This window comes from Mya arenaria, chromosome 6 (assembly GCF_026914265.1).
Source record: "Mya arenaria isolate MELC-2E11 chromosome 6, ASM2691426v1".
NCBI lineage: Eukaryota > Metazoa > Mollusca > Bivalvia > Myida > Myidae > Mya > Mya arenaria.
The window spans coordinates 42,120,981-42,133,948 of NC_069127.1; the positions used below are offsets into that span (position 1 = coordinate 42,120,981).

General features: G+C 36.2%; 1 protein-coding gene and 1 long non-coding RNA gene across 2 annotated transcripts; both read right to left on the bottom strand.

The window, feature by feature from the left end:
* Positions 1-1,484: 1,484 nt before the first annotated feature.
* LOC128239296 (uncharacterized) lies at positions 1,485-3,852 on the bottom strand. Its single transcript, XM_052955885.1, has 3 exons — positions 3,519-3,852; positions 3,089-3,285; positions 1,485-2,870 (listed from the first exon to the last, which is right to left on the bottom strand). The coding sequence occupies exons 1-3, from the start codon at positions 3,831-3,833 to the stop codon at positions 1,817-1,819; spliced, it is 1,566 nt and encodes a 521-aa protein (XP_052811845.1). The 5' UTR covers positions 3,834-3,852; the 3' UTR covers positions 1,485-1,816.
* Positions 3,853-6,826: 2,974 nt separating this feature from the next.
* On the bottom strand, positions 6,827-12,064 carry LOC128237489 (uncharacterized). The gene is made up of 2 exons (XR_008261613.1): positions 9,576-12,064; positions 6,827-7,953 (listed from the first exon to the last, which is right to left on the bottom strand). It is a non-coding gene; the product is annotated as an uncharacterized LOC128237489 (long non-coding RNA).
* Positions 12,065-12,968: the final 904 nt, after the last annotated feature.

Genomic DNA, 12,968 nt, shown 5'->3' on the forward strand with positions numbered 1-12,968 from the left:
TTGTGAATCATTTTGGCTGAAAATGTTGTGTCAACTTGACAGATTTTGCCTTGAATCATACATTCCTGAACTGTACGCACAACGTGTTAAAAGGGGAATGAGTCTGTTCAATTGATTTGTACATCGTCTAGTTATGTGTTGTTTATACATGTACATTTGAATGATCAATAATGGCAATTTATGTGAATATCTTGTTTGCTTTCAGTTATTTTCATAACTATATTCAAAATGAAACTCCAAAATGACTGTATTGTTACTATAATTTGAAACCATGAATAAAAAAGTTGTAAATCTAAATTTTGGGCAGTATTTTGAAAGTATGTGTACTTTTGTCAACATATTGTGATTATGCGATGCTGTAAATCTACTTTAATTATTTCCTTGTTTTATGTTTGACCTTTTCTACTTTTCCTTTCCATTTATCTAGTTTTCAGGGATGTATTTCTGAGCTTAATAAATGGACATATGTTTAACCTTTCAAGTGTGTTATTATTGCATTTTGTGTGCAGGATAGTGATAGCGTTTATATTGCCATTGTTTAAAGAAGTAGCTGAGTTTTACTCTAAAACAATTGAAGATGTTCAATTGAATATTGGTTTGCATGTAGCTACTGCACGGCCCATAACTCAAGACTGTCGAGTTGTTCTCCTTTTCTGACTTGCTAATTAAAAACAACAAATGAGTGTTACTTTCTTATGTTTGCAGGGTGCAAAACTTAAAGGGGCTATACACCGTGTGATGAAATATCGAAAAAAAAAAGAAACTTGTCAAAAACTGACATAAACTTGGTATCAATGTGTACAATGCATTGAAACTAACTAACTGAAGTACCACATACCGTAGTATACAATTAATTTATTTTCGCATTATTTTTTCCATATTTCTCCATTAATTTTTTTTTACTGGGTATGTATACCTAGTAGAATTCATTCTTATGCGTGATTTGCTAGTTGATGATATCATGGGATATAACCAAGTAAGGTATATTAGCTTAAGCATTCATATGGTTTCGGATAAGCCTTCGTAGCAAAGTGGATACAACACTGGACAGCTATTTTGGTGACACTAGTTCAATCCATAGCTCAATTTTCTTTTACATTTTGGTATTTCTTTACCATTATCATATCAGAAGAGTAAAACATTTTATTAAATAATTTGTCCTGAGATTTGTTACAGAAAAAAACTTTATTGGTGCCAATCTGGTGTACAGTCCCTTTAAACATTGGGACATATTTAGCATGGGGCTAGTTTTTTTAATCTAATGTATCTTAAAGTTAACATTTGTCGGGCATTTCAGTTTGATCTATGGCACTCTTGCCTATTCTTATTTCCACTTAGTTCAATTATGAAACTGATATGAAAATGGTTCATACTGAAAAATCCTTTAAGCAATTCAATACTAATGATTTGAAGTACGTGGTAGATCAATTACACATGGCAAATAAAAAAAAACTCATTTCAGAGCCAAACTTAATAAGTGATCTTTGACTTTTATTCTTAGAAATGTTACAAATAATAAAACCACAAAATACAAAGCAGATGTTTCACAAACAAAAAATTATATCAATAAATTGATCAGTTAATGCATACATGTTTCAAATCAAATCTTGAAATCCATTCACATGAGCATATTTCCTTATCCATTTTTGTCAAACCTGAATCAAATGTGTAATCTCATATGTTATCATATAACTTGCTCGAAAAAATGATTTTAAAACAAAATTGTAATTTCATTGTTCTAGTTAGAAGTATACAAGTTTTTATCCCTAAATCTAATGCTTGATATATACAAACGCTTTCATTGACACATGAGTTATTATTGAACAAGTGGTGGCCATAGATTTGTCAAATATGTGCATATTTTGAACACTTTAGAAATTCTCCTTGACTGTGTTATAGGAATATTGCCATGCAATATTCGAAAGTTCTTGATTCTCTCCATTTGCCTTTCAACATGTATTCGTAAACTTGCAATATCTTTTGTAAGGAGAACCTCACGTTTAGAGAATTGTTTTCCTTTCTGTTTAAATGGTGGAATAATGAGATGAATGCCTCTTGGAGTAGTAAGGTCTGTAATAGTGAAACCCTTATCAACCATTATGGCGTCTCCTTCTTCAAGCAAGTCCAAGAGTCCACATTTTTCTGTGAGTTTCTTGTCACTGGTACAGCCCACCCAACAGTCAGAAACAAAAGTTACAACACCATTTGGGCTTATACCCACCAAAATCTTATGAGTCATGTGAGACTTGTAATCACTGTACATTAAACTTTTCAAAGAAAGAGAACTGGATGTTTCACTGTAAATTTCAGTGCAGTCGATAATAATTCTAGTGTTAGAATATTTCTCTTTAAATTGTTCAGGCATGTTATTTTTCACTACCTCACGAGATGGCCATTGAACAAGAAAGGATAATTGTACATGTAAATAGTTGATCCATCTTTCAACAATGTCACTACATTGTGAAGTGGATATGCAAAACCTAGTACCTAGATCTTCAAATAACAGACCTAGACGTAGGCGCATCAGCACCATGAAAAATTCATCCAGAACACTTAGAGTTCTTGGCCGTCCTCCATCTGAATCTTTATAGTTAAGTTTCCGCCTTGATGTCCGCACTTCAGCTTCATCCTTGATTTCATCAAACAAAGCTTCAAACACAACTCGATTAGGGATTCCGGTGTAAAAACTGACCAAATCGTCATTGTATTTTACGTCATCATATGTGAGCATAGGTAGCTGACATTGTACACCAAAGTCTCTAGTAGAATGTTCTGTTTGTGAACTGAAGTCTGCTGTTTTTCCCAGGAAACTTTCTTCAGTTTGTACTTCCATCACTGCACAGTTGTTCTCAGTCTGTGTGTCACAACATCTGAAACATATACAAATTGATCATGTACCCATTTACCACATCTTACATGTACAGTCTGGTAACCCTAACCAAATGTTTGTTTTTTTGGCCTTAAACATTTACAAACACTTAAATTTTCCTATTTTTGTTAAAGAATGAAGAAAAATGATCAGAAGTAATTAACTTATCAGATCGATTTCATAGCACAAGAAGCAATATATATATATATTGAACAATACCTAAAGGACTGATTCTGTGGCTGTAGTACTGGTCCCATGCAGTAATCATGCAGGTGGACAGAGGTATCAATGGCATGCCCGGAAGGGGATACAAATGACAGTTGTGGCTGTATACTATCATCATTTGACAGTTCTAGGTCTAAATCGTCATTGACCGTATCACCATCATCATCATCACCTACGTCTTCATCAAGGAGCTGAAATTGCAAATGAAACTGTATAAGATAAATGTTTTAGTACAAAATCTGCCAGGCTATATGGTACACATTTTTCCAGGCTGTATTTGAAAACAATTCTTTAATCATTTCTTAAATTACAAAATTTACAAATAAGTGCTGTGACATTGTTTTTAAGCACCGTTGATATAACATAATTCATTTTGAGGTGCATGTAAGGAAGAACTTAAACTAATATAAGAAATAAAAAATACCGTTGGCTGGAAGGTTTTGGTAGCACCAGTCTCAGTTGGAAACATAGATGGAAGTGTATGCTGGAATGAAGGTCCTCTGAAGCCAACAAAATGCTCACTACACAATCGTCTGTGTTCATTCCACTGGAACGATCTCATGACCGTTTTACATCGCTGCACCCACACACGTTTTAAACGTTTGTTCTGAGGAAAACGGTGCAATGACACTTTTCTCCCATCAATAACCTTTCCTCTGTAAATTCCTTTACAAATACAACAGTACTTAGGGGTTTTCCTGCCCGTTTTCTTTATTAGTTTTGAATCTTTACTTTCCATTTTCACTTGTTGCTGTTTACTTCCTGGTTTGTGTAGTCCCCGGAAGTAAATTTCCGCTTTTTGCGCATGCCCACTTGAAGAGTATTCAGGGAAAGATAATCGAGTTATCGGAAAGGACAATTGGTCAGTGTTAAGATCTCCTGTCCCTCTTGTCTGCGGTAATTTGTAACAATTGTAATCTGCATTTGACAGCCTCCGACTTATGTCATTTGTACTGCAGACAAGTTCACAAAGAAAGTACTTCTTCGCTCTTCAGGTTTGAATTGGGGGGGGGGGGGGGGGGGGGGGGGGGGAGTATGCTTAAATGAAGCAAAGACCGTCATTTTTGCTAACGTTATGGTGAGTAAGGCCCCTATATCCAAGGAGAAAACAGACGAGCGCTGGCATCCACTCGCGGTAAACTTGTTTAAATTTCGATAACAGGGCCTTAACGGATGTTGGCAAACCTTTTTGCCCAATACCTTTGCATTTGTGATTGTTATTATTATTTTTGTTTCAAATATTGTGTTTAACTATGCACCTATATATCCTCATTGTAATACATGTTTTCATGCAATAACATATTATTGACTTACTATATGACAAATCTATAAAGTCGACTACCATTTCTATAACTAGGGCAAATATGCTTAGATAGTTGATGCAAAAAACTACGTTGAATTGTAAAACAAGTCTAAAACAAACAAAAACTAACCTAGTTTCCTTTATTCGGGATGGACGATATCCAAGTTCAAGTTTCAATCACACTTATGATTATTTGAAAGCATGTTTGAATTATATACAAAGGCGGAGAACGCCCACACACACCTTAATTCTGTAATCAACAATGAAATTCAGCCGCTGAAGTAAGTAAGTAATAGGTAAATAATGAGGGGGTTCAATAGAAAAGAATTGGAGCGGAGTGAAGATTACAATAAAATTACATTGAACTTGAAAGTAAAACGAATGACTAACAAGCAGAAGCATACTTAGTCCAGACTCTTGTCGACATAGTAGGCTGGAGTATTAAAGTGTCAAAGCACCCAGGGTTGGGGGAGGGGGTGAAGGGGCGTAGGCGGGAGCGGCCAGAGCGCTAAATTAAGTTAGGGGTGGTTTGTGGGGGGGGGGGGGGCTGATATACAGAAATAAGATAATGATTTCAGTGTACAAATTTGAAATGTTTACTTAAAGCTTCATAATAATGTGTTTCATTTTTGTGACATTATCTTGGTGAATGTTTAGCGTGCCTGTCAATAAAGAACATGAGACTACATGTATACACATACACCTCCCTCACTGGTAACGCCCGTGCCGGCGAAACGGGTGGCAGGCACCTCCTTCGTTGGGTACGTCCGCGCCAAATGAATGGGTGTCGTACACGGCACCTCGCATCAATGCAAGTGTCGTGCGAATTGGTTCCTAGTATCACTCTATAAGCTTGAAAGGTCAGTAGTATGCCATTTAATAGTGTCATTCACGCTGAAGGATCGGGTGCTGTACCATACAGACGCCTCACATCAACATTGTTCCACAAGGGTGCTAGTCTGTAGATTGTTACACGTAAGCCACTATCGACCATCAATTTAAAAAGGTGTTGAATTCATCGCTTGTTGGTTCAGTATTAGTCAATTATTGGGTGTTGGATTTGACCCTAACGATATCAGTATTGACCCATACTCGTACTATAGTAATAAGGGGTGGCGGATTTATCACTGTCCCATTTGCGGTGTCATCACCCGGCCTATAATTACTTGCACAAATAAGAAACAATGTGTCAACTGCGAGGGTCCACATAATGTTGGCGATAATGCTGTATTAGCAAACACTATAACTAATGGCAACTTGGAAATTATCTATGATTGTAATCAGCTTTGACAGGTTCTCCACTTGTATTCCGCAATTTCTGATATGATAGAGAAGCCAATCCATTCTTACGCACAGGGTCACGAAGGTAGAAAAATCAACATTTTTGTGCTTATCAAATATTGCTCTCCCTCAGCCAATTTCTGACCTCTGTGCGCAAAAGTATATCGCACTTTATGAGAACCATACCTGAATACTTCTCAAGTTTAAAGATGCACTCTTACTCCCAAATACGGTTTACCACAATTAAAACAATTGTTTAAATATATCAAAAAGGATGAATTCATGTCGAAATCAATGGTTCTTATGAAGGAAACCGACTTTAATTTGAAAGAAAGGTGCTGAAAACACGATATTTTTACCTTATGGGACAATAGTAGATCGCAGTAAATCTTTTAGCTCTCACCAATCATTTATTATTTTTGCCTATTCATCTCTAAGATACACGGTTACAATTATGTTATTACTAATAATATTTTCCATAAATGCATTATTTAGGTAGTAGTTGAAAGTTTATCACTCAAAATTTATGGTTTTTATACATGTGTATATATTGATTTTGAGTAAGAGTGTCACTTAAAAAACCGCATTTGTAATTTTAATGTATAGCACTATGTACGGTTGTATCTAGTATCGAGGTCGAATATACAGACAACAGAGTATTAATAATATCAAATCATTTATATCACCGCGAGATAACCAAGACTTTCAGTGCGAATATTAATGATCAACAATATTAGCAGTATAAATGATAATTAATATCTATTCTTAACCAAAGGACGCTAAACGGTAGCGTTGGTCGCGTTGGTCCCAAAATAAGTAACGCTAACATCAAAGGCGGCGAAAAACAACGCGTATTTGGAATCAGACGGATTGCCTATTATTTAATTCCCACAGATATTAAATATGAAATCAAGCCTTTGATCTCGCTACAACTATTGTTATCAGAATGAATATTATCACCAGCGGAGATGCAAATATGGCGGAGATCGGCGTGCCCGAGACGCTTGGTTTCACCACCTGCTCCCGTTCCAGACGATTGATAGCGCGCGTGCAGGTGACAATAAAATCAGCCAATCATCAAACAGATAACACGCTTGTCGCGTGCGAGCACAACATTTTATAGTAAGAATGAAAAATAACTCAATATACACGTTTGTTTTTCTCTTTCAAATCATATAAATATTAAGAAGAAATATGCGACTCGAGAAACTATTGGTTACAAAGCTTAAAACAATCCGTAAATTGTCACTTTCTGTAAAAATGATCGCAACCAAATTTCACAATTTTTTAATTAGATATAAAGCGCAAGTTAACAAACTCATAAGATTTACCACAATTAGTAATATCGTTTTAATATTCCAAAAAAGATGAATAAATGTCGAAAACAATGGTTCTTATGAAGGATACCGAGTTTGATTTGAAAGAAATGAACATAAAACACGGTACTTCAACCTTATGAGACTATAGAAGACCACAGTAAATCTTTTAGCATTCACCAGTCATTTAATATTGTTGCGCTTTCTGCTATTAAATACACGGTTAAAATTTTGTTATAAGTAACAAAATATTCTTAAATGCATTATTTAGTTATAAGTTAAAGACTAATCAGTCAAAATTGATGATCGTTATACATGTGTTTATATTGATTTCTGAATAAGAGTGTCGCTTTAAGCATTGGGTTAAACACATTTATTTAGATCTATGATAATTATCACATTTTATTTATCAAAAAGTAGACTTGGAAGAGTGTCTATTGATTTTTTTTATACAGACTTATCACTTTTTAGAACAATGCTGTGAATGAATAAGTCCCGAGGGAAGAACGTACTATGACTCGATCAAAATGTTTATACATTGTATAAACATTTACAAACAAAACCATTGCAAGAACTTATTCACTGATTGTATTAACATTTATAAGAAAATCACACCGACATCTTACACTTTATACATCTTAATCGCCCGTAGCTAATTAATTAAAAGTTATCACATGTCTTATATCGGGCCTCTATCCGACGATGGATGGATCCGACGTTGTGTTTTCGTGTGGGGGGACACACTTCCCGAAGAGTGATGGGTTATGACCCTCGATGTTGGATTCGCACACGAGGTCCGAGTGGCAGGGACACTCAAACTGGGAAGGTCTAATGGTGCACTGGGTGCCTACAACCCCTAGGGGCTTACACTGGGTGTCCGTGAAGTAAAACTCGTCCCTGACACAGCACGAGCCGTTCGGGCAGGTATTGGGCATGGTGATGTTACAATCCACGTGATCCTATGGAAAAATAAGTTTATTCATTAACAAGAGATATTGAAAAACAACAACAACAAGATAAACGCCGTAGATTGAGTGATATTTGCGATATGCCAAAATATGATTAGATTAGAACCAAAAAATATCGCCTATCCGCCTCCAATAAGTATTACATCTCAAAATATATCATGATGACATATTTTGATTCCAATCATTCTGAAGCTTAGTTATAATCTAAGTCATTTAGGTAACAGATAGAACATATCACTAGTATGTTAAATCTTCATTATCATTAAGGTTTTACCTATAATGTTCTAAACGTGTGTTACTTGTTAGAGGTGATTTAAGTTCTCGACCACTGCGATCGCTCTAGCATAATTTATCATTGAGATTTTACGTGAAAAAAAACCCACACACATACTCAACTGAAGTTTCTTGATTGACAGAAAAGATGAATAAATACACGTATGACAACACCTTCTGTATGCAAATTGCAATATAGTTTGATATATACTCGGTTTGATATGAACTTTATTTTAGTTTTTATATCTTTTGTTATTTCAACAAGCGTACGGCAAAATATAGTTAGATATAACTATATAATAATAATAATAATAATAATAATAATAATAATAATAATAATAATAATAATCAACGTTTTTAAAAGCATTTCTTGAGAATCTCCGACTTTTTAAGAAGTTCCACGTAAAACAAACATATCTCACACATTCAGGTATTTATAGACTCTTAGTTGGCCTAACAGTCTTCAGGGCATCATATTCACTATGTATTTTGCCAAATAAAAAGGTTAATAGTCGGGGCAAAAAAATAGGGCAGGTCGGGAAACCTGATATAAACATTTTTACGCCTTATGTAAAACAGTAGAGGGGCTGCGTAAGACGGCGTGTGCGTGTATCTGTACGTTTGGCTATGTGTACTTTCAAAAGTTGCAGGTGATATTAAAATCAGTTTGCGATATGTCACTGATGCTAGCGTTAATCTCGTTCCTCGTGCTATTGTATGCCGTTCTTTATTTGTACAATGTACACATATCTGAAAGACGTAGTGCACAAAAAGTAGCCCATACGTGTCTGGATCGACTGTTAAATATAACCTTTCCTCGGTTCAACATGAGGCCATAGCAAATCGTTTTTACGTTAGTCGTCAACCTTTGTACGACAACCTATCCAACTATCTTGACCCCCCACCAATGAAATCCCGAAAAATATCCGAATACTAAATGAGTGACATCCTCAGTAGAAATAACCACAACGTTGGAGCCTCCTTAGTCCATTCTGGACCATTATCAATTGTTAGAGGTAGAAATCCATGGCAAAACGAGGTCCAATAAAACTTGACTTTAGTGTTTCATCATGGGAATCACACAGAATGCATCATTTTCTGATATCAAATGCCAAGAATACTAGTTTTTATGTACTCGTAATTATATTTAAAGGAAATTAAGAATATTCGGTAGTATATAAAATGTTGGTTTTTTATTCTTTCGGGAAGCCGAAAACCTATCCGTCCGCAGACGCTAAACAAAAGCGATTTGGTATGGCCTTATTTTCAGGGCCACACAAAAAATGCTTATGCACAATTTACATGGCAATTTTCAAGTTGGCAATAAATTAAAATTCTACCTGTGACGATGATTGTTTTATCCAAAATGCAAGAACCAGACACATTGTCACCATGAAAGCAGTATTTAGCGTTAAACTGCCCATCTCGAATCGTTTTCAAACGTTATTTCAATAGCCTAAATGTCAACTTAAATAACAAAATTTCAATTCTGTACCCGTATTTATTTTGCTTGATATTGATTCAAACCGACTTAACTTATGTCAAGAGACAGATAAACGTGTCATTAACAAGTTTTTATATATAAACTCGAAGTTTTAACATGAAATTGGAAGAATTTCACCCCAAAATTAAGCGCATTTCAGTAAATCCTACCAATCATGTTAGATACAGACAATCTTCGTGGAATGCACTCAGCAGACGATGGTTTTATGAAAATTTCGAGTCCAATCTGGCCATAAACAAGATATTTGATTTAAAAAAATAAGCATGATTACTTAAATTCAGATTAGTCTTGAAGATTAATCCGTTGTTTATACCGGTACGATGGAATGTGGTTCCACCCTTAAGACAAGTTTGACTATAATACTGTAACAATATAATACATAATGACGCAATATCTAGTTCAAAATGTTAAAAGTCACGTAAAATCCTTCCCAGAAGCGTTCACAGCATTTATGTAGGCAACGATTTGTTGAAGTTGAAATATTTGCTCAATGTTACAGACAATCACCAAACAACAATTGGTAGATAATCATTTGAAATGAATTTTGTAAAACAAAGATGAACTTTTAACGATGTTTTATCATTGAAACAATATTTTGTATTTGTTCACATTTCACGCGCAAACGTTTTTTGAAAACGGACCATATGTAACTAGTCCTTTTAAATTAAAAACACACCATTATCTTGAAGCGTGTTTAAAGTATGCTGATGTGCGGTGTAAAGCATGTTCAAGACATGTTGAAATATACAATACAGTAAAGCATGTTGAATTATACTGAAAAGCATGTCGAAGTTTTGTGTAAAGCATGTTGAAGTGCGGCGTTAGACATGTTGAAATTAACAGTTCTTAAAGCACTATGAAATAAACCGAAAAACATGTCGAAGGCGTTGAGTAATACATGTCGAAAGCAGTGTAAAGTATGTTGACATTAACTGTGAAAGATGTCGAAGCTTGGTGTAAGAAATATGTATCGTAACGCATGTTGAAATGTTCTGTTAAGCATATAGAAGCCTGGTGTAAATTATGTTAAAGTGTGGTGTAGATTTGTTGAAGTGTGGTGTAGATATGTTGAAGTGTGGTGTAGATATGTTGAAGTGTGGTGTAAGTCTTGTCGAAGGGTGTCATAAAGTATGTTGAAATGTGGTGTGAAACATGCTGAATGGTGGTGTAAAGCATGTTGAAGCGCGGTGTAATGCGTGTTAAAAGTGGTGTAAAGCATGCTGAAGTGTGACGTAAAAGGTGCTGAGGCTAGGTGTAAAGCATGCTGAAGGTTGTGTAAAGCATGTTGAATCGTGATGTTAAGTATGATATTGAAGTGTGATGTACAGCATGCTTAAAGGGTTGTTTAGGAACCGAAGGGTTGTGTAAAACATGTCGAAGCGTGGTGTTAAGCATGTTGAGGTGTTGTAAATAGCATGATGAAGTTTAGTATAAAGCATATTGAATTGTGGTGTAAACATGCTTAAGGGTGGTGTAAAGCTTGTCGAGGCGTTCTGTAAAGCATGCTTAAGGGTGGTGTAAAGCTTGTCGAGGCGTTCTGTAAAGCATGCTTAAGGGTGGTGTAAAGCTTGTCGAGGCGTTCTGTAAAGCATGCTTAAGGGTGGTGTAAAGCTTGTCGAGGCGTTCTGTAAAGCATGCTTAAGGGTGGTGTAAAGCTTGTCGAGGCGTTGTGTAAAACATGCTTAAGGGTGGTTTAAGCTTGTCGAGGCGTTGTGTAAAGCATGCTTAAAGGTGGTGTAAAGCTTGTCGAGGCGTTGTGTAAAGCATGCTTAAGGATGGTGTAAAGATTGTCGAGGCGTTCTGTAAAGTATGCTTAAGTGTGGTGTACAGCATGTCGAGGCGTTTTGTAAAGCATGCTTAAGGGTGGTGTAAAGCTTGTCGAGGCGTTGTGTAAAGCATGCTTAAGTGTGGTGTACAGCATGTCGAGGCGTTGTGTAAAGCATGCTTAAGTGTGGTGTACAGCATGTTGAGGCGTTGTGTAAAGCATGCTTAAGGGTGGTGTACAGCATGTCGAGGCGTTCTGTAAAGCATGCTTAAGGGTGGTGTAAAGCTTGTCGAGGCGTTCTGTAAAGCATGCTGAAGTGTGGTGTAAAGCATGCTTAAGTGTTGTGTAAAGCATGCTTAAGGGTGGTGTACAGCACGTCGAGGCGTTCTGTAAAGCATGCTTAAGGGTGGTGTAAAGCTTGTCGAGGCGTTCTGTAAAGCATGCTGAAGTGTGGTGTAAAGCATGCTTAAGTGTGGTGTAAAGCTTGTCGAAGCGTTGTGTAAAGCATGCTTAAGTGTGGTGTACAGCATGTTGAAGTGTTATGTAAAGCATGCTGAAGTGTAGTGTACAAAGCTGTTGAAGTGTGGTGTACAGCATGTTGAAGTGTTGTGTAAAGCATGCTTAAGTGTGGTGTACAGCATGTTGAAGTGTTGTGTAAAGCATATTAAAGTGTTTTGTAAAGCATGTTGAAGTGTGGTGTACAGCATGTTGAAGTGTTGTGTAAAGCATGTTGAAGTGTGGTGTACAGCATGTTGAAGTGTTGTGTATAGCATATTAAAGTGTTGTGTAAAGCATGTTGAAGTGTTGTGTAAACTCAGTCGAGGGTATGTTGTAAAGCATGTTGATGTTTTGTGTAAAGCATTTGAGTAGGTATCTAAACATGTCGAAGCATGTCGTAAAGCATTGTGGAAGAGGGATGTTGAATATGTCGAAGCGTGGTGTAAGGCATGCTGAGGTTTGGTTTTAGCATGTCGAAGCTTGGTGTAAAGCATGTCCAATTGTGGTTAAAAACACTTTGAAATGTAATTGAAACACGTTGAAGCATGGTGTTAAATATGTTGAAGAGCATCGTCGGATACCCCAAATACACTACTTCTCTATGCTTTGTTGTGTAAAATGGCGGTTTGACTAGAACAATATCCTACTCATGAGTAATACACGAGGCTGTTCCATTGGTTCCGCAAAGGAACCTCGCCGGAAATCTGACTCTCAAATATGAACAGACATTCATAATAATGCTTTTCCGTAGAAAAAATACTGAGGCGAAAGCTGAAATTGAACGCGGTCCGCCGGATCCCTATTTTTTTGGATCACCCGCCTGTGGTGACAACTGAAAGTATAGGGTTATTGAAGAGTATTTAAGTGTAACATGCGATTGCATTAAAAGAGGAGTTGTCTCCCCTACATCAAGCATATTAATATAAACGAGATTTTGTAAATCAATTTTCCCATGGTATGTAAGAA